Here is a 22117-nt window from a genome sequence, read left to right on the forward strand (position 1 = left end):
ATTTTTGCTATTTCTAATGATCTTGAGATATTGTGGTATAAACTTAGATGTATCCTTAAGGTTTACTTGGGTTGTTGCACCCATAACCCAAAGTTTCAAACACTTGATCTTTTACCCTCTTGAGTTAGGTTGTGTGTTCCAAATCATTTTACAATTGGCCTAAAAATTAGATACACCTCACCATCAAGTTCCTCAATGATCTTGGGGTGACACTTGCACACATACTTCTTTGATATCTTATAGGACCACTCCTTCACCTTTGGTACCTTGGTTGGACCGTCCTTAATTTACAATATTGAGTTGGTCCCCTTCTTGCTTAAGACGAAAAGGATACATATGACCATTAACAAATATAAACATACAGATCATAGCTCAAAATACAAGTCATTACTCAAACAATAAATTATCATAATTTCATTGTACTATGGACAACATACGTTTGGATGTAAGATAAGATCAAGATTTGTAAAAAAAATATTTGTGAATGGTAAAATTTTTTTGAAATGAAGCTTTAATATGTTTGAGAAATAGTAAAAAATATTTTTAGTTCATTATAAATAACCTTAAAAAACTTAATGAAAGAAAATAACAAAGTAAGAAATTGCAACCCACTCATGGTTGCCTTCTGTCTAGTCACCATAGACACCAAATATTCTAGACACTATGACATGCCCAGCCCTTGGCTGCCAGGCAGTGTCTGGCTACCCCTAGTGTTAGCCACCACGAGGTGGTGGTTGTTGTTGTTGTTATTGTTTTTTTTTTTTTTTAATTTTTAAAATATTATTTACAAAATAATTTCTTGAATTTGTAGTCGAAATTATCAAGATTTGGTTAGACAAGGCAAGGTCTCGGTAGTCATTCGATCATGCAATGCACACATGTGAGATTTTCTTTTTTTCTTTTTTTTTTCTTTAAAATAATTGGTATACATCATTTAATATTAGTTATAAATTCTCTAAGAAAAATAATAGGGTTATAATTTGTAGAAATCTTTAACAAAATTATGATTAAAAAATTAAATTTATTCTATACTTTTAAGCTATTAATTTAAGATGATGTGATTGAATTAAAGTGAAAAAAATTATTTTTTAATGATAATTGTGCTATAGTTGTGTAATGATAGTAACCCTATCATTACTTATTTTCTTTATCATCTTGATATATGTAACTTATTAACATATGCTAATGATATGGCCTAATAGCCTAGTTTTGTATTACAATATATTTTTGGATTATATCTCAAAAGCTATAAAAATTTTCTTAAAATATTATTTTGTCCTTATATCTTACCACTTTAACTCCAACTAAAAATACTACTGCTAAACTCAACATTACACAAATAATGAACAAATGAATAATTGGGAAGAAAGTGAAGAAAATCTCATTGAATTTAATACTAGAATTTAGAGTATACCCTTTCCCTACCATTAAACTATATCTTTTGAAACAATACCACTCTTTATCTTCCATCCAACCTCTTTTTTCAACCAGTCATGTTTACTACCACACTCGAAACGAACACTCCCCATTATCCCTTGAGTCTAACTCTTCCGAATGAGTGAAATTTCTATACCTCATGAAGTAGTATGAGCAAAGCTTGATAAATAACTTGACTTGGCTCAAGCTCGTTAAAGATCATGAGTAAAGATCGAAAAGTAACTCAACTCAGACTTGGTTCGTGAGCTCCCAATTCGAGCTTGAGTTATTTGAGTCAAACTCGACTCAATAATCCAATAGATCGACTCAGCTTGGATCGATTACAACCCTCCGATCAAGAGTCCCAAGGTACACACAAATGACAAAATTCGAAAACAAAACCAATGTTTCCACCTCCTTCAATCATCCTAGAATTTAATTAACACATGTCCTACTCTAAAGTACTGACTAGAAGCATGAATTCACTCTTGATGTGTAGTGTTTGAAGCACTAATCACCCACTTAGTAGCTTAGGTTACATTACCGAAAATGGAATAACTATAATATTAGATTAACTTGAGAAAAATAACTTCAATGCACTATCCGGTTTAGGTGTAGAATCATTTAAATCGTCCAATGCAAAAGTAGTGTGTTTGTTTTTTTGGATTGTATTTCAAATTTAAGATTTTTTTTCTATTGTCTTTTCTCCTTTGATAAAATATTGATAATTGAATATGAATTAACTTTTTCATCCTTATAATGGTAATTAAAAAAATGTAAAGCTTAAAAGTATGACTTATTGCTTGCTTTAGGCCTCGTTTAGATACATAAACGATTTCATCTCATCTCATTATTACAACTTTCTTAAATTTCCATATAAAATATAATAAACAATTCAATTTTTTCAAATCTCAAAACAATAATAATATTAAAAAATAATATTCTAATAATATTTGATTCAACTTTCAACTTTTATCTAAAACTATCTCATCTCATCTCACTATCCAAATGTGTAATGTTACTCTTGATTCTGGACTTAATCATTCCACTCACATTGACTGATATTGTAATACAGTTTAAGTAGTTTAATAAGTCATCTACTTAAATGAAAAATGCATTTAAAATATGAAAATTTAACAAACATTTAAAAGATAATAAGATTTAATCAGGGAATCTAACAAACATTTCAACCTCCACGTTGCAAAAAATGTGATGCATGAAAATTCATATTCTAGTAAATGTAATTAAATTTGGTAGGATTCTCGTGAATATGAGATTCTTATGTTTTGTTGATGTTTAAAAAATACTATAACAATAACCATTATTTTTATAAAATTAAGAAATAACGAGCTGAAAAAAATATGAGTATTATTTTATTTCCCAAAGTATAAAGCTTGGATGTTTTTTTAAAATATATTCTTTAATATGTATTTTTAAGGTTGAAAAAGATAGATCTACAACTCCTAGGGTGCAACTTATTCAGAGGATAGTGGCGGTTTTTTTAAAATCACCGTGCGTGGTCCTCACCCGCCGCTCACAACTGCGCGTGGTCCACATGTGCCATCCCTTTCGGAAGCTTTTCTTGCCACACGCAGGATCACCAAAATCACTAGCATCAGATCTTTTAGATCTGATTTTTGTGGCTGAAAATAGACAATCATGTTACCTTCACGTGTTGTCACATATTCTGAAGTCTAGCAGAGTTGGTCCAAACTGTAATTTGTCCTTTTTCGCATATATCTTACTGCTTTCCTTATCGTTTAGTAAAAATAAAAAAAGGAATTCGTCTCTTGGATGTTTGTCTGTAGATGTTGAGTCTTTTTTTTCTATGAAGGGTGATGTTGAGTCTCTATTTAAGTAAAATATTGTCTCTTAAATGTTTATTTGTAGAGAGTATCAGCAGTGACAACCAGACTAGTCACAAAATGAAATAATGTACTCGTGAAGCTTCAAATTCACTAATTAGTTTATGAGGTAATGGTTGATATGTAGATATCCCTGCATATATTCAGTCATGGATGTAAATTTTTTTTTATGAATGAATGATGACAATTTTCCTTAAAAAAGACAAAAAAACTAAAACTAATTTATTTTTCGTTTTCCCTGTGAAAAAAGTAGTATCACAACTATAATAGTATCAAACCGAAAAGGAAAACCAAATAATAGATTAAATTTACCTTTATTTTGGATCTATAACACTATATAACAAAAAGAAAAAAAAACTAAATAAATGCATCAAAAAAATGTTGGCAGGAAATATAATTCCCATAAATACTTGTTTTAGGTTAATCTTCTATAATTCCCAATCTTGAAAGATTAACTTATTCAAGGCGGAAAATCAAATTTTATCCAAATTAATTGGGTTTATATAATTTTTTAGTAAAATTGAAACAATAATTCTACATGCAATCGTGAAGTGTACAAACACTGCATAATCGCTTTAAAAAAGAGTAAGGTCCATTATTAAAAAATTAATTTTTTTATGTGAGTCCCATATTTTATTCATTTTTTTCAAAATGATTATGCGGTGGTTATACAATTCACGATTATAAATATTTTTTTCTCAAATTGAAATACCTTTAATAAATAATTTGAATAACTAGATTCAATTATTAGATAGTTTCATTAATCTAAAATAGAATGCCATATCATTAAAAGTTGGATGGTGTTACAGCTCCCGCTGGGGGCTCTCACTGGGACTGTAACATGTATTTGTATGTGTTTTTTTTAAGTTGTTTTTTATATAAATTTTTTTAATATTTTTTAAAAATAAAATAAATTTAGAACATCATTAAAAACACTTTCTTAATCAAGAAGTAAAAAAAAAAATTATTAAAAAATACTTCCTTAATCACAAAGTAAAATAAAAAATCATAAAAAAATATTTTATATTTTACTTCGTGATTAAAAAAGTATTATTTAATAATATTATGAATTTTTTTATTTTTTAAAAATATTTAAAATTATATATAAAAAAAATTAAAAAATACACGTAACAAAATACACTTAGCTCTACCGAGAGCTCCAGCATTTTCCTTAAAAGTTAATAGTTATGTAAGCAATTTTAAAGCTATAGCATATTATGATAGGTTGGAAGTACTCATCAATCATGTTCCGGAACTATTTAAGAATTTTGTTAAATAAATATAAGTTCAAATTCAATTCCAACCATTTATTAACAATTCATCCAAAAGTAATTTCGGTTCAGCTGGTTGTGGAGGTATTTTACACTCGTCTACTTATTCTATTATTGTTGGTTTCTTCACTCTTCTAGGTTTAGGTGCTAATAACTTTGCAGAAGAATTATTTGCACCGAAGATTGGTTTCTCTTTGTTACGCCCTTTAGAATGTAATTGGACGTTGAGATGAATTGAGTTAAATTATGGATAATAATATTTTATAAATTTTGTTGAGATGAGTTTAATTTTTTTAAGTTGTGATAGATTTAACTTTTTAGATTAAAATATATAAAATAGGTTGAGATGAATTTAATTTTTTTACAAGAAATTAAAAAAGTAATACATCCCATCAATAATTAATTTGAAATGAGTTGAGTTATGTTCATCTTCCAAATACAGCTGTAGGTGCGGTTTGGATAATGAAATGAGATGATATAGTTTTAGATAAAAGTTAAAAGTTAAATAAAATATTATTATTGTTTTGAAATTTGAAAATATTGAATTTTTTATTATATTTTATGTAAAAATTTAAAAAAATTATAATAATAAGTTGAGATAAAATAAAATGAAACACTTTCTCTACCCCAACCGAACCTAAATAACTTTCTTGTGAGTTTTTGAATCTAATTCCAAGTTTTTTTTTTTAAGAAATGTTAGAATTATTAATAAATTAATATTAATTTTTTTATTTGAATGTTATATATTGTTTTTTTGTTAAAAAAATTAGACGACAACTGTAAATTAGAAAAACCATTTACTAATGAGTAAACTAAAAGCAGCGCACTGCTCTGCTTTATAGCAAAAGCGTGAACGCCATCCCCATATTTCTTTAATCGAAAAAGATTCAATCACACACTCACAGTCTCTCTCACACTGACTGACACACTCCAAGAACGAGATTAGCAACACTAACCACTTGTATTGTTGGATTTAAACCAGTCTCTTTTCTTTACTCTTTAGCGAGACACACAGAAAGTATTCACAAAAAGCACTTCCCTCTCTCTCTCTCTCTCGCTCTCTCTCTCTACATATCTGTACATTTGTGTCATATTATGTGTACATCTGATCTGAAACCCTAGCCTTTCGATCCCGCGGACGAGGTGCATTTGGATGTGAGATACGTAGTTGCTGGAATCGTGGAGTCGGTCAGATCGGCTATAATGGCGGAGGTGTCCGAAGTAGGGGTGTTGTCTCCTGAGACGGCGGCGGCGACGACGACGTACGCCAGCAATGGCAGTGCTGAGCCGACGTACACTCACGCGTCGCCGGGGCCGTTGATGGTGTCGGGATCGTTTAAGGAAGGGAGGAGCTCGTTGCGTAGGAGAGCGTCGGTGAGGCCCAGCCTCGACGCTGATGAGTTCCTTAACCTGCTTCACGGGTCGGATCCGGTCAAGGTCGAGCTCAATCGGCTCGAGAACGAAGTCCGAGGTGCGGAATGCGGTTCGATCTGCTGCGTTTCGAGCTGATTTGGCTGGGATGCGTGTTTGATAAGTCGTCTTCTTTTGGTTGTGGTTTTGCAGATAAGGACCGTGAGTTGGGGGAGGCCCAGGCGGAGATAAAGGCCTTGAGGTTCTCCGAACGACTTAGAGAAAAGGCTGTTGAAGAGGTCATTTCTATTTTCCTCAATTTTGGTGCTTTATCCCCCTCTTCCTTCTCGTTGACAGATTAGTTAGTTGCATATTTTAATCATTTGTGGTTGTTCTATTTGCTATGCACATTAAACATTACTTCACTTATCTCCAATTTACAGAGATTTGTAATTATATGGAACAGCTATGATAGTGGTTCGAAGCCCCCATGGAGGATCGCGATTTCTTGTTTGATTAAAAAAATTGCAAAAGAAATTTCCAGTTTCTCCTAATTTTTGGAAAATGGGTTGTACAGTTCTGCCCTTACTGCCTTTGCTTATCTTACTGTCTCAATGCTAGTTGTTTCTAACAGCATAAATATCTCACTTACTTTCCCTGAATTCTTTGGCGTGCTTTATGGCATTAATGACTCTAGATTGCTTGATATTCTAGACAGTTGAATGTTTTGGGCTTGAATTGCATTGGCCATTATCCAGAAATGAAAGTATTTAAAATTTTCGTTTCTGAAGTATTCGACTCTTATAGTTTTCACGAATTTCATATACTTGATCAGTCATTCTTTTCTTTATTTCCTTTCCCATTGAAATTGATACTTACCTTGTTTCTCTATGTATTTTCATCACACTGCAGCTCACTGAAGAGCTGTCAAAGGTTGAGGAGAAGCTGAAGTTAACAGAATCTCTTCTTGAAAGCAAAGTATTGCTCAAAGCCTCTCTAAATAGTGCTTTTGTCATTTGGTGCCTATTGTAAGATTCTATTTATTCGACAAAAAAATGTCTTGCAGAATCTTGAGATAAAGAAAATCAACGATGAGAAGAAAGCTTCCATGGCAGCTCAGTTTGCTGCTGAAGCCACTCTTCGAAGGGTTCATGCTGCTCAAAAGGATGATGATATGCCTCCAATTGAAGCCATTCTTGCACCTCTGGAGGCTGAGCTCAAGCTGGCTAAGCAAGAGGTATGTCTTGTCTTCTTCTTCTTCTTCTTCTTATGATATCCTGACTTGTAATCAGAAAAGATTTTAGTCATAATTTTCTTCTCTCTTCTTTCTCATCTCCTTGCTGTCACCATAAGAAGAAGAAAAAAAAAGAATCTATTAGAGGGAAAATTAGTTCAGTCGTTGATTCTTCACCTTGATTTGTTACAGATTGCAAAGCTTCAAGATGATAACAAAGCCTTGGATCGTCTTACGAAATCAAAAGAAGCAGCCTTAATTGAAGCTGAGAGGACTGTTCAGGTTGCGTTGGCAAAGGCCTCTTTGGTGGATGATCTCCAAAATAAAAACCAGGAATTAATGAAGCAGATAGAAATATGCCAGGTAAACCAAATCTTGTATGTTCTTTTTTCCCAAGCTTATTGGACCTTGGGATGTGAAATCTTTTTTCTTACTATGCACATTTAAAATGGACTTATATGTCTACTCCTTGTGGGTGCTAGGAAGAAAATAAAATTTTGGACAAAATGCATAGACAAAAGGTTGCAGAGGTTGAAAAGCTTACTCAAACTGTTCGGGAGTTGGAAGAGGCTGTTCTTGCTGGTGGTGCGGCTGCAAATGCCGTGAGGGATTATCAGCGAAAATTTCAGGAGATGAATGTAATGTGCCTGACATATTTGAATGCTCAATGTTGGAAGTTGCCTTATGTTGACCTATAGTTTTCGTCTAGCAGACAGTTTCCTTAAACCTGGTAGCGTTTTACATTTTTGTTCATCAGGAGGAAAGGAAAACACTTGACCGGGAGCTGGCCCGTGCAAAGGTATCTGCAAACAGAGTGGCTGTAGTGGTTGCAAATGAGTGGAAGGATGCTAATGACAAAGTGATGCCTGTGAAGCGATGGCTTGAAGAACGGAGATTTTTGCAGGTAACTGTTGACTTTCATTTCCTTCCGCTTCAATACTGAGCTTCTATTGATTTGTTCTTTGAGACAACATTTTCTAGTTTCTATCTAATTTTTACCAAACTATGTTGTTACAGGGAGATATGCAGCAACTTCGAGACAAGCTTGCTATAGCCGAGCGAACTGCAAAGTCTGAAGCACAGTTAAAAGTAATCATATGGCTTTTATGGGGCTTGTTCTTTAGTAACTTTGCCATATGTTTTCTTCTTTTAGTGAATGTTGAACATTCTTTATTTTTTGTAGGAAAAATATCATTTACGACTAAAAGTGCTAGAGGAGAGTTTGAGAGGATCTTCTGGTAATGCTCGCAGTACACCAGAGGGACGAAGCACAAGCAATGGGCCTTCTCGTCGTCAGTCCATTGGTGGAGCTGATAACATCTCAAGATTAACCTCAAATGGCTTTTTATCAAAGAGAACACCAACCTCTCAATTTAGGCCCTCTTCTTTGTCCTCGAGCACCAGTGCAGTACTGAAGCATGCTAAAGGTACCTCAAAATCATTTGATGGTGGCACAAGGTCTTTGGAAAGGAGTAAGATTCTCTTAAATGGAACAAGCCCCAGCTATTCATTCAACCAATCTTGTGAGGGAACAAAGGATGGCGAGGGGAATAATAACTGGAACGAAAATTCGGATGATAAGCCAAATGAGTTCCAGATGGTGGATACAGAGGATAGCGTCCCAGGGGTTATGTATGAGTTACTGCAAAAAGAGGTCATAGCTTTGAGGAAAGCAGGCCATGAGAAAGATCAAAGCCTGAAAGACAAGGATGACGCCATTGAGGTTTATTTCTTGTCCCAACTGATATATTTATTCTATAATTACGCCTCTAGTTAATATATGGTTTTGATTGGTGCTTTTCAGATGTTAGCAAAGAAGGTAGAGACATTGACTAAGGCAATGGAAGTTGAAGCAAAGAAGATGAGAAGAGAAGTAGCTGCCATGGAAAAGGAGGTAGCTGCCATGCGTGTAGAGAAAGAACACGAGAATAGGGCAAAAAGGTTTGGCAATGCAAAGGGTCCTGTCACTAGTGCTCAGCTGCTTTCTGCCAGGTACTTTCGCAATATTTTATTTTTACCTCAAGTCATGCCTTCAGCTAAATTAATTGAATAATTTACACAATGCATTGCTGTGTCATGCTTCTGCTGTTTGCTAATTGTTAGATTAGCAGTCAATATATGACTTACATGTTTCCACCATACCAAAAAAAATAATAACAATAATGCTAGTTGATCTTGGTTTTTTTTTTTTTTTTTTAAGCCAGATATTCATATTTCATTGTTCTTTGTTCATGTAATGTAATGCTCGAAGGGAGGCCCAAACCACATCTGCGCCTATCCTCTAAAATGACTATTCAGTGGTACAATTGGAGCCCCCATTGGAATCATTATAAAGAGCAAAAACTTCTCCCTCAAGCAATATAGGACCCCATTTACCTTTTACTCGTTAGAAGTAATTTTTGTTTTGTAGAGAAGCCCTTTCCAATGACCTGTTGATATGTCCAACTGTTATCTCAACATATTGAATTAAATTTACTCCTAGGAAAATATTTTTTTTTATAAGTAAACGGTAGTATTAATAAGGATAGGCAAAACCCAAGTACACAAGATGGTATACAAGAGATAGAACCTATCTAGTTCGTAATATTGGAAACAAGAAAGTCATGCAAATTTAGGCCATTAAAGTCTACAGCTATAGCCCAAAGGAATAAAGTACGGAAAATATTCATAGGCAGTCCCCCCGCAAATTGCCACTAAGGTGCTGAGGACTTTCATTTAGTCTTTCAAATCCACTTTCCATTTTGTACTCTGAATCTTAACAAACTTACCGTGTAAATTAGATAACAACGATATAAAGAACAAGCAAGCTTGTGGAATAGAGGTGGATTTAGCCTTAGTTTTTATCCTATGTTCGATTTTGGTTCCTGAAATTTATGAAGTTGTGTCTTCTTCCCTGAAATTTAGCAGTATAGTCTTGTAAATGAGCCTTAATAAAGTTTTAGTGGCACAATGTTCATGACTTCCTCTTATCTATTTCTTCTTCCTGGCTAGGTGCTGTCTTTTGTATGGCCCATGTACTTGGGCTTCGCCTATTCATTTATTGATATTAATTATTTTTAATTGTAAAAAAATGAGCCTTACATTTAGGTTGGCTTAGTAATTTAATTCATGAAAAGTCATGCCATTAAAATCAATTACAATTGACCAATGAAGTAAAGTATTGAAAAATAGACTTCTAAGCTCATCCATTGACCACTCTCAGGAGTGGTTTGGATTCAGAGATGAGTTGAGATGGGTTAAATGATTTGTGAATAGTAGAATAAAAGATGAATTATTTATTATATTTTGTGTGGGAATTTGAAAAAGCTGTTTTGAGATTTGAAAAGGTTGAATTGTTTATTATATTTTGTGTGATAATTTAAGAAAGTTGTAATGATGAGATGAAATGAGTTGAGATAAGTTGAGGTGGGTTTTGAATGCAAACGAGGCCAATCTTCAAAGCTTCTTTCATTCCTCTCCCTCCAAATACACCTCCATTGACAAATTGGAACCATCTTCCATACTGTTGCAATATGAGAGTTGTCCTGAATGTGTTGCCAAGAAGCTAGGAGGTTGATTACCCTTTTCGGTGTCACCCAAGCTAATTTCATCAGAGCAAAGAAGTCATTCCACAAAGTCGTAGCAATCTCACAAAGAAGTAATAGATGATCTCTCTCTCTTTTTGCACATACAACACCAATCCATGACTATGATGTGGTGTTTCGGTAGGTTGTCAATTATGAGGATCTTCCCTTAGGAAGCCGTCCATACAAAAGAAATTGCCTTTTGAGGTGCCTTTGTCTTCATAATACTCTTTCATGGGAATGAATTTTTATTATTTGTGGTCATGGCTTGATAATAAGAGCGGACTGCAAACTTCCCTTTCTTAGAAGGGCGCCAAAAGATCATCTTCGGCTCCCCCCCAATCATACGGTTAGGGTATACTAGATCATAGAACTTTGAAAAAGCATAAACTTCCCAATCTTGTGCATCTCTGAAGAATGTAAGAGGTCCATTGGATAGGATTAAGAGGTCTGCAATTGAGGCTTCTTTCATTCTTGCTATGCCATAGAATTTTGGATAAGCTTCTTTGAATGCTCCATTGCCACACCATAGATCGTGCCAAAATTTGATTTTGGACCCATAACCCACCTCAAAGCTGATCTTTCTTGAATGTGTCCTATCCTCTTCTTATGTGTTTCCGTAGTCCCACCTCATATGGCCCACTTACCCTCATTCAAACACCATCCTCTCCATGGTTTCACCATACTTCGAGTCTATGATGACTCTTCATAATTTTGCTACTTACAAGTTTGGTGTGTAAACACGCCAATTACTACCTGACTCATTACAGTTAAAAAAAAATGTCAGCATTCAAATACTTTTTTATGCTAGTTGATATGACAAGTTCCCACATAAGTAGCGTGTTTGCCTTGTGCCAATTAGCAGGCTTGTAAATTTATTTTCTCAATGAATAAATGAGAGATTCGAAGTGATTATAACATAGCAAAATACTTATTTTTATTAGCTGATGTCTGCAACATTTTTGTTTTGATAAGTTCGGAATACTTACCACTATGCTACAACGACTTGTTATGATGTGTGCAACATATTCTGACACTGAAATTAATTATGCATCCACAATGATAATGAATTATTGGATTACTTATTGTGCATCCCCGGAATTAGTCAGGATGCTGTTCTTGGACATTCGGTGCCAATAATAAAAAAAAACAACCTTGCCTATGAATTGTCTCTGACCTAGATAAAGGCTGTGCAGAAGGTTTCAGGCAAGGGCTTGATGGGGTTGGCATGACTTTATTTAACATGTATGAAGTTATAGCTTTTTGAAATACATAGTTCAGAATGGTTTGATTACCGAAAGTTTGGTTTGATAGTTTAAAAAGAATAACCTAGGCCCTTTTTTGTCCAATTTGTTTTCCATTATACTCATAGTACATTGCAAGTATATATTGCATTCATCCACAAAAGTTCTATACAAAGAGGGATTAACCCAAAAAAAAAAGAACCATAAGGACAGAGACTTACGATTATTAATGGAACATATTAAAAGTTGACTTGAGTCCTACTTTGTGCAGAAATGTGACACGAGCTGGGTTGACACGCAGTACCCAATGACAGGAATCCTGATTGCGGTTGCTGCAGCAAGTCTGCATAAGCCTTCTTACTCTTCATTTTTATTTTTATTTTTTATTTGTAATTTGTAATTCTCTCTTCCAGCACGCCATCCGACGAGTCAGATGTCTCTACTATATTCACTGGATTAGCTAAGACAAGAAACTCCAGAAAGGAAACAGAATCCGAGGAAGAAAATGGCGTACTTCTGACTGTTAGACTGTAATTCCTCTGCTTAGGGATCAGGAAAAGAAAAGGAGGAAAGATAAATTCACGTTTGGGGCTAACATTTTGTCAGGTTTTCTTCGAGTGGCCAGTACGTGTGGTTGTATAGGTATCTTATTGGCTTTTATATAATTTTTTTTTTTTTTTTTGGTTCCTTTCTCCTTTTGAGTTTATATTTGTATTATGTGCCAGAGCCTATAGAGTCCTCTACCAGTTGCTGGTTCATGTTTGTTAATATATTTGCAATATTATATGAATACTAAATAATGAAACTAGGTTTGACGTTTGTGCATGTCTAATTTTAAGTGCCCGAGCAATATTTACTTGGGGCTCTATAGGATCTGGCCGATGTATTTCTTCTGCCTGCCTTTGTTCTCTTTTTTAAGTTTTCATATTTTTCCCCTTTTGTCTCAATCCCCGATATTCTGACTAGGTCATGTTTGGATGCTAAAACCGTCTCTAAAGAAAGAATCAAAGAGAAAAAAAAATACCGTCTCCAAACTAGATTATTTAAAAAGTAAATTAAAAAGAGTTAAAACAGTAACATAGGGTGCATGTGTTACGTGTAGGTATTTAAAAGGAAAATGATAGAGTTACTATTCTTGTTAGTGAAATATACAATAATGTAATAAAAATTATAATGAAATTAACATTCAAACGAAATCAGTTTGGATTGAGGCACGCTTTAAGGAGATTTAAGCTAGGGTTGCAAATGGTCCGGTCGGGTTCGGTTCGGCAATGGATTGAATATTTAAGATCTATTATTTTTCAAGACCAAACCGGACTGAACACCCAAAGGAACCAGACCACTATCGGTCTGGTCTAAAAATTATTTAAAATACTAAATTAAATTAAGTGACTTATTAATGTGGATTATGTAACAAACTCAATAAAAAAATATTTTATATGGTCAATGATAATAAATTAGATGAAAATTATATTATTAATTTATATAATTACTAAATAATTAACTAATTGATATTATGTATTAGTTAATTCATAGAATATTAACAAATGTTAATAACATATTTAAATTTTTATATTGTTAATAGTGATAGGTTAGATGAAGATATATATAAAATATTGTTAATTTATAGAATATTAACAAGTTAATAATATATTTAAAAATTTATATTGATAATTGTACAATTATTATATATAAAATATATAAAAAAAATATATTTTTTATTTTTCATTCGGTCCGGTCAGGGAAAACACTGAGACCATGGACCGGATCGAAAATTTTCGATTCTCTAAAATGTGGACCGGACCGGACCGGTCTAAGTCTCAATCTGGTCTAGACCGAAACGGTCGGTCTGTTCGGTCCGACAGGACCTTTTATCACCCCTAATTCAAGCCTTTTGCACTTTACAAAATCTCAAATTAACCGGTGTAGTAAAACTCTTCTTGACTTGACTCTTCTAAGATTCCAACTTGATCTTACAGTATTGTATTTTTTTTCTTATAAATCTAGATTTACCATTATAGTAACGATTTTGCACTCTACCAATAGTAGCAGTACTATTACAATGAATTAAAATTGGTAGAACTAATTTTTCCCATAAGGGAATCTCATGTAATAAATCTCTCAAACCAGTTTGCTTCCTCACTTGCTGAAGCTAAAGTTATAAGCTCAGCTTCCATGGTTGAGTTAGCAATAATCGTTTGTTTTTTAGACTTTTAACATATAGCACCACCACCCAAGGTAAAAATATAACCAGTAATTGAAAGTGAATCACTTGACAAGGTATTCCAATCAACATCACTAAAACCTTCAAGTATAGTAGGATACCTTTTATAAAACAAGCCATAATATTTTGTATCGGATAACTATTTCATTATCCAATCTATTGCAAACCAATGGTCTCTTCCAGACTTGATAGTAAATTTACTAAGTACTCCCACCGCATAACCAATGTCAGGTCTAGTACAATCAATGGCATAACGTAAACCCTCAATCATGCTAGCATATTTCTCTTGATTAATCACATCATCATCATTTTCAACAGAAAATAAATGAACACTAGAATCAAAAGGAGTAACAAGATGCTTGCATCCAACATAATTATATTTCTTCAATAATTTTTCTACATAATGCGATTGATCAAGAAAAATACCATCACATGTTTTGGTGATTTTCATACCCAAAATAAAATTAGCCTTACCAAGATCTTTCATATCAAAATGATTACTAAGCATGTTTTCTGTTTCATTTATGACATGCAAATTAGAATCAAATATCAATAAATCATCAACATATATGCTAATAATAACATGAATTTTTTCAAGATTTATGATAAATACATTTATCATTTTCATTTGACTTATAGCCGTTTTCAATCATGCAATAGTCAAATTTCTCATGCCATTGTTAAGGGATTTGTTTTAAGCCATATAGAGATTTTGTCAACTTACACACTTTGATTTCTTGGCCAGATTCTACAAAGCTTTCGGGTTGATCCATATAAATTTCTTCATCTAGGTCCCCCCATTTAAAAAAGTTGTTTTAACATCCATTTGATGAATCCTTAAATTAAAAATTACTGTAATGACAATCAATAATCTAATGGATGTTATTCTTGTAACTGGAGAAATAGTGTCGAAAAAATCAAGGTCGGCTTTTTGTTTAAAACATTTTGCAACTAGCCTGGCCTTGAATTTTACAACTGTTCCATATGGTCTAAACTTTTTTCTAAGGACCTATTTACACCCTATGGATTTGCAGTCCCGTAATAATTCAACTAATTTTCAAGTTTTATTAGAAATTAGTGAATCTATCTCATCATCCATAGCCTCTTTCCAAAATACAAAATTAGGTGATGCTAAAGCTTCTTGTAAATTCTTTGAATTTTCTTCAATATTGTAAATATAATAGTTGGGACCAAAATCTTTTTCAATTCTAACTCTCTTACTCATTAACTCAAAAATTTCTTCACTTTTTAAATGAGTAGAATAACTAGCTTTAGAAAAATTATTTTTTCTAAATACTTGACCCCCACTATTTTTTGATTTGAAATGAAACTTTTTTTCATGAAAAATTGCATCGGATTAAAAAATAGCTTTATTTCCAATATCAAAAAATCTATAGGCTGTGCTATTTCTTGCATATCCAATAAAGACACAATTGGTAGTTCTAACACCTAATTTGGGCCTTTTAAGATCAGATAGCCTTACAAAAGCCAAACAACCCCAAATTTTAAAATATCTCCAACATAACAATTGCCCACAAAAACTCCATTTTCATTATAACAAAATTATCGGATTTAATAGTTTGTTTGAAACCCGTTTTGTTGAGTAAAAAACTTGACATCAAATTATTCCTCATATATGGTGTATAAAGCATATCTTTAAGCGTCAAAATACACCCAGAGGTAAATTTCAGTTCAATCTCACCACTCCCAACAATATTAGTTTTACTAGAATCACCAAGTGTAATATCTTTCTCTATTTTAAAAGGAATATAATTTTTAAACAAACCTTTATCATAGCAAATATGCCTATTGGCACCAGAATCTACCCACCACCACCCTTCAACAAATTGAAATGGCTTATTGAGACATCTACCGCTTTCCGTGCACTTTTCAATTGTAGACTCCATCTGAACTCTCCTTAAAATTATTAGTGAAATATACAATAATGTAATAAAAATTACAATGAAATTAACATTCAAACGAAATCAGTTTGGACTGAGGCACGAAAATATCGCTCTCTTTAAGAAGATTCAAGCCCTCTGCAGTGTACAAAGTCTCAAATTAATCGGTAACTCTTTTTGACTTGACTCCTCCAGAATACTACAGCCAAACTGATTGTTGTATAGCTTGAACCAACTCTGCACAAGAGGTTGAGCTCAAAACTCCATCAAAAGAACACATTTCTTTTATTTAGAAATACTCTAAAAAATATGTACTGTCTAAGTTTATTTTTCTTTATCTCACTTTTTTCAAGTAAAATGCCACCCCATATCAAAAGGCCAAACAAATATATAAACCGGACAAAGAGAGACTCTAGACGTAATGGACATAACGGGAAGAAAAAATACTAGAGCCAACATCTAGGATTTAATGAGGTCTTAACGATCAAATACAATAAAGAAAACAAAAAATCTTCACAACCTCCTAACACTCCACACTCCACATTATTTTTAATTTTTATTATTTTTTTTCTTTTATTAAATATTTATTATATGAATAATGAATAAAAAATTTGAAATAATATAAAAAGAATAAACTCAAAAAACAGTAAAGTAAACTAAAGGCCATAAAAACGGTTCAATTAAACAAGCCCGTTAATCAATGGCTACTAAAACCAACGGAAATAAAAATTATTATTAAAAAAACTAACACTTACTATTCATTTACTATTTTTTTTTGTATTTAATTTTTTTATTTTACTTAATGATTAAAGAAGTGATTATTAATAAAATTATATATTTTTTTAATTTTTCTTAATAATAAGGATGTTAAAAAAAATACTTAAAAAAATAATAAAATAATAAATACATAAATAGTAAATGAGTACTAAAATGATAATAACCCTATTACTATATTTTAAAAAAAAAAGTGAGACTTGTCATAAAAGGAAGATTTTTGTAGGTGTGCTATTCACACTTCTTGGACAAGGGGTGCCTCAGCAAGGGCAGGGTATAGTTTGGGCCCTGTATCCTGGCATCGCTCCCAAAGGGCTAGTGCCTCCATTCGGCCACGATTGTCTGCCCCACCTACCCACTCATAGTGAAAAACAATTGGAAAATATAAAAATTCCAAATCTACATCTATCCAAAACATATTGGAAAAAAAAAAAAATTTAAAATAACCAAAACATGTCATATCTAAGATTTTGAAAAATGAAATACAGCCACTTGCTGTTATGGTTCTCTTTGCAAATTCACGGTCATTTGTGCTTCAAAAAAGAAGAGAAGAAAAAGTAGAGTAGGAGTTGAGGAGGAGTAGAAGAAGATGATGGGTGCCCTGCACTGGCAAGAGGGAGAGAGAGAGATAGCGACGGGAGGGGGAGGATTAGGTTTAAGTTAAATCTAACCCTAAAATAACGTCGTTTTATTAAAGAAATCTTTTTAATATATATGTATATATAGGCTAGGCCGGACAGACGGAGTAAACCCTGGGTGGGCTTGGGCTTAGCCCGGGCCTCGCCCTTGGCTCTCAGTTGTGTACAGGCATCTGCCTGCACGCCCCTCGTTTATGGAGGCGGATGCCAAATGGGGTGGGGCGGGGTGGCCAACCTTAGATTTTTCATTTGGGTTTTCCTTTTTGAAAAAAAAAAAAAGTGCATAGAATTTGCACATGACCTATATAAACTATTTTTGGTTTAATTTTTCACCCATATATAATGGTTGTCAGATTCTTTGGACATAACCAACCATGGGTTAAATTGGGTTGCCCTAGTGGCTACTCTGGATGCCTAGTGCGGCTGGAGGACATTGTTGTGGCTATAATATGAGGTGGTCGTGAGTGTTTCTCAATCTTTTTTTTTAATAATTTAAATATATATTTTAAAATATCTATTATATCATTGATCAAAACTCATACAAAATTTTCACATCCGAACCTAGTTTTTATAATGGATCTAATTACTTTTTAAAACTCTATAAACTATTAGAGTTGTTCACATAATCATAGATTTATATATTAGGAGAGAACGACGATTTTAAATTTGAGTAACACTAGAGCCACCGTTGGGGCTAGGGGTGGGCTCCGACTCCGACGAAGTCGGAGTTGTCGTTTCCGACCTCCGACTCCGACAAAAGTTTGAGCCGAATTGCCCCTCCGACTCAGACTCCGACTCAGTCGGAGTCAGATTCCGATCGGAGTTCGGAGCTCTGACGTCCGATCGAAACTCCGAACGGAGGTTGAAGCTCCGACATTCGATCGAAACTCCGAACGGTGGTCGGAGGGAGTTCCGAACGGATGTCGGAGCTCCGACTCCGAATTAAATTTTCGAACTCCGTTCAGAAATAAATTTCTAGTTGTTGTTTTCTGTTCTTTTTTTTTTATTATTTAAATTTTGTTGTTCAATTTTGTTTCAGATAGTGAGCAACATATATATTTTTTTAAAAGTGAACCATCTACAAATATTTGGTTTATTCAAGAGTTTTCAATAATTTAAATATATTTTCTGATTTTGTTACTGAATTTTGATTATATCTTTAATTTGTTTTATGTCTGCCTGAAATTTAGCATTAAAAGTGCTCATGACTCATGAGTCAAAAATTACACAAATTTAAAATTTTATAGAGAAGAATGATGGTACGAATTTGTATAATTTGATTAATTTCAGTTGGATAATAAATTATAAACGTTTGAGAGAGGATGGATAAGTACTAATAGAATATTAGAAATTATAGAATAAAAAGTACTTATCCCACGTCTTTGCTCGGGATATAACTACATAAATATAACTATATAAATAGTTTAAAAAGTAAATAACATGTATGATGTAGCCATAAGTTATAACAGTCCTATTTATAACGTAATAATAATATGACTCAGCCTTGAAATATAACTACATAAAAATTAAACATGGATTTCACTCAAATGCTTTTTGTTCCATTGGTCATGCCTGAAATGAAGATAGAAAGTTACAATAAATAGATAAAAAAAATTGATAATAAAAAATTGAACACGGTAAAAGAATAATTTGATTCTTACCAAGAAAGGGGGTTCTCTCAACTCTATCCCAACTCTCAAGTGGCATCCGTTCCAGACTCTCAATCATCGGTAATTATGTTAGGGTTCACAATTAGATCTATAAAATCATAAAAAGTAGAAGTTAGAAATATTAAAAATAATTAAATCATCATTTAAAAGCATATAAACTTACCCGATTCAAGCCTATAGCTCTCGCCATCAACGCCAACGATATCTAGTCCAATGGACGTTTCACTTATCCAATTCTGTGTGCAAACGAGGGCCTCCACGGTTGACGGTGACAATGAACTCCGATAAGCATCCAACACGCGACCTCCAGTGCTAAATGCCGACTCTGAGGCAACCGTAGTGACAGGAATGGCTAGCACATCTCGGGCCATACGGGAAAAGACTGGATAGTTGGTGGAATTAACTTTCCACCAAGTTAATAACTGAAATACATCACTAGGTGTCTCGACAGCTTCCATAAAATATCGTTCAACCTCAGATGTACAATGCATAATATTCCTTGTTGACATGAGTTGATGATACTGCCGTATAATACGATGGCCTCTAACCCCTATAGATGGGTCAGTATCACCTAAGGAAACTGTCGATCCTGTCGGCCTCGAATGTGAGGAGCTACCAGCTGCGGATGAAGGCTGAGCACTAGTACTGTAGTGATTATATAAGTCATCAACACCACTTCTTAGCAATCTAATAAACTCTACAGCCTTCATTGTCCCGAGGATGAAATTTACCCAAAATTCTAGAACAGCCAACTTAACTCGGGGGTCAAGGATCACAGCCACAAATAGCAATCTATTTATCTTCTCAATATTCCCCCAATATTTATCATATTTGATCTTCATCCTCGTAGCCATAGCAGATAACAATCCAGCAGAGTTAGTACAACTATTTTCCAACTAGAAGTGAAGCTCCGAGAGCTCACTGAAAAATGAGTTCACAGTCGTATATTTGGATCCAGATAGCCGCATGGTTATCTCATAAAAAGTTCTTAAAAATTCAACAAAATAACTCACACTGGTCCAATCATGTGCGTCCGGCGCACTGAGCCCCTGTCCTGCTGGCTCCAACAAAGCATACCTCAGGCCCCCATCCTTGATCTCCATCCGCTCGAATGCTTTTTGGTACTTCTGTGCCACATCCAACATCATGTATGTAGAATTCCATCGAGTCGGAACGTCCAAGCACAGCATACTAGAACATTCAATCTTCAGATCTTCTGCTATTGCCGTAAACTTGGCAAGCCTTTGAGGGGAACCCCTCACATATCGTACAATGTTGTGGACTCGGGTTATGGAATCATCAACCTCTTTTAATCCCTCAACAACTATGAGGTTAATGATATGAGCACAGCATCGAACGTGAATAAACTCGTGAGCCCGAATGACATCATCTATCACCGTCGTGTTCCGCTTAAACCAATCAATTGCTGTTTCATTCGCACTGGCATTGTCAATTGTAATACACAGCACTTTTCGAATTCCCCAGTCCTTTAAACAATCATCCATCTTCGCCCCAATGGATGCACCTTTATGATCCACAATTTCTTTAAAACCAATAACTTTTTATGCAAAATCCACTCACTGTCAATGTAGTGTGCTGTAATACACATGTAGCAGACGTTCTGTATGGAAGTTCATGTGTCAGTCGTAAACGACACTCTCTGGCCAGTGGTAATAAACATCTTCCTCATCTCCTCCTTATCCTTCGCATGCCTCTTCATACAATCTCGCATCACTGTATACCGTGATGGAATGATAAATCGTGGCTCAACAAAATTTAGAAACTTTCGAAAGCCTCTTTTCTCGACTGTGGTAAATGGCATTTCATCAGTAATTATCATCTCTGCAAGCATGTCCCTCAACATCTTCTCACTGTATTGAGGGATGACCAATTTCTTAGTTTGTGTACCATCAGTGGCTGTAGAAGTTTGGTAACTGAGGTTGGTCTGATCAGTGGCTTGCAATCCCTTCGCTATCTTATATCGTTGACAACCATTTAGATGTGCTATTAACACACTGGTACCTTGCTTCTTCGAATGGCATCCATAAAGTGATCCACAGTAATGACATCATGCTACCTGGTTCGCAATATCACCAGGAATTTTGGTGAAATGCTCCCATGTCCACGACCTCTTTTTAGAAGGCCGTGGTGGTTGATCTTGCTCAATGGGCATCTCCTCCTCTTCGTTGAACATATCCTCATCCTCTATATCAACTGGGAGTGGGAGTCAACTACTCGTACAAGATGTAGCTGCTCTAGATGTAGCTGCCCTAGATGTGGCTCTAGGGGTGGAAGTACCCACCGGTGTAGGAGTTGTAGCATTGACATCCGCCACATCCCCTTGTGGACGATCATCTCCACTATGTCTAGGATCCATATCACAATCAATGAAGCTGAAAAAATTAAATTAGAAGTAAAAAATTAGTTTAAAAATAAACTAGGCTATTGTATTATTGTATAGGACATGTATTATTGTATTATAATGTATTATTGTATCGATGTATTATTACATCGAGCTTCGGTTGACGTGCGCTCGACTCAGCAGAACCCATCAGGCATCCAGAGAGGTTCGCTCGACGTGCGCTCGAAGTGGCGCTCGAGCGGAACCCATCCAGAGAGGTTCGCTCGACGTGCGCTCGAAGTCCAGAGAGGTTCGCTCGACTTCCGCTCGACATATCGCTCTAGCCAATGCTCAATACAACGTGCGCTCGACTTGTGCTCGACACCTCGCTCGAGCGCAAGTGTTCAATACAATGTAAAATTCAGGATTTTGAGCGCCGTGATTTGTTGGGACTATATTCAATACAACCAATACACAAGAATCACAACTGCTGGCTCCAATTCATAAGAGACGTGCTTGAATTAAATTTAGGGCTCATAACCTTACTCTCACCGTAGGTGGAAGCTGAACAGAGGAGGAACGGCGGCACGGAGTCGCAACGACGAACGACGGCACGCTGGCAAGAA

At 34.5% G+C, this 22117-nt stretch overlaps 1 protein-coding gene across 3 annotated transcripts; it reads left to right on the top strand.

Annotated features, from left to right (window-relative positions):
* The first annotated feature begins 5446 nt into the window (after positions 1-5446).
* LOC108986472 (microtubule-associated protein 70-1-like) lies at positions 5447-12762 on the top strand. 3 transcript variants are annotated; one of them, XM_018959098.2, is made up of 12 exons: positions 5449-6023; positions 6116-6201; positions 6815-6880; positions 6969-7139; positions 7329-7499; positions 7619-7774; positions 7894-8040; positions 8154-8225; positions 8320-8859; positions 8941-9128; positions 12215-12284; positions 12357-12453. In XM_018959098.2, exons 1-11 carry the CDS (start codon positions 5756-5758, stop codon positions 12252-12254), a joined length of 1905 nt encoding a protein of 634 aa, XP_018814643.1. In that variant the 5' UTR covers positions 5449-5755; the 3' UTR covers positions 12255-12284; positions 12357-12453. The 3 variants fall into 3 exon arrangements, with proteins under 3 accessions (XP_018814640.1, XP_018814643.1, XP_018814642.1); XM_018959095.2 differs by lacking the exon at positions 12215-12284 and having other exon boundaries at positions 5447-6023; positions 12357-12762; XM_018959097.2 differs by having other exon boundaries at positions 12215-12762.
* The last annotated feature ends 9355 nt before the right edge of the window (positions 12763-22117 follow it).

Source organism: Juglans regia, chromosome 16, assembly GCF_001411555.2.
Source record: "Juglans regia cultivar Chandler chromosome 16, Walnut 2.0, whole genome shotgun sequence".
Taxonomy (NCBI): Eukaryota; Viridiplantae; Streptophyta; class Magnoliopsida; order Fagales; family Juglandaceae; genus Juglans; species Juglans regia.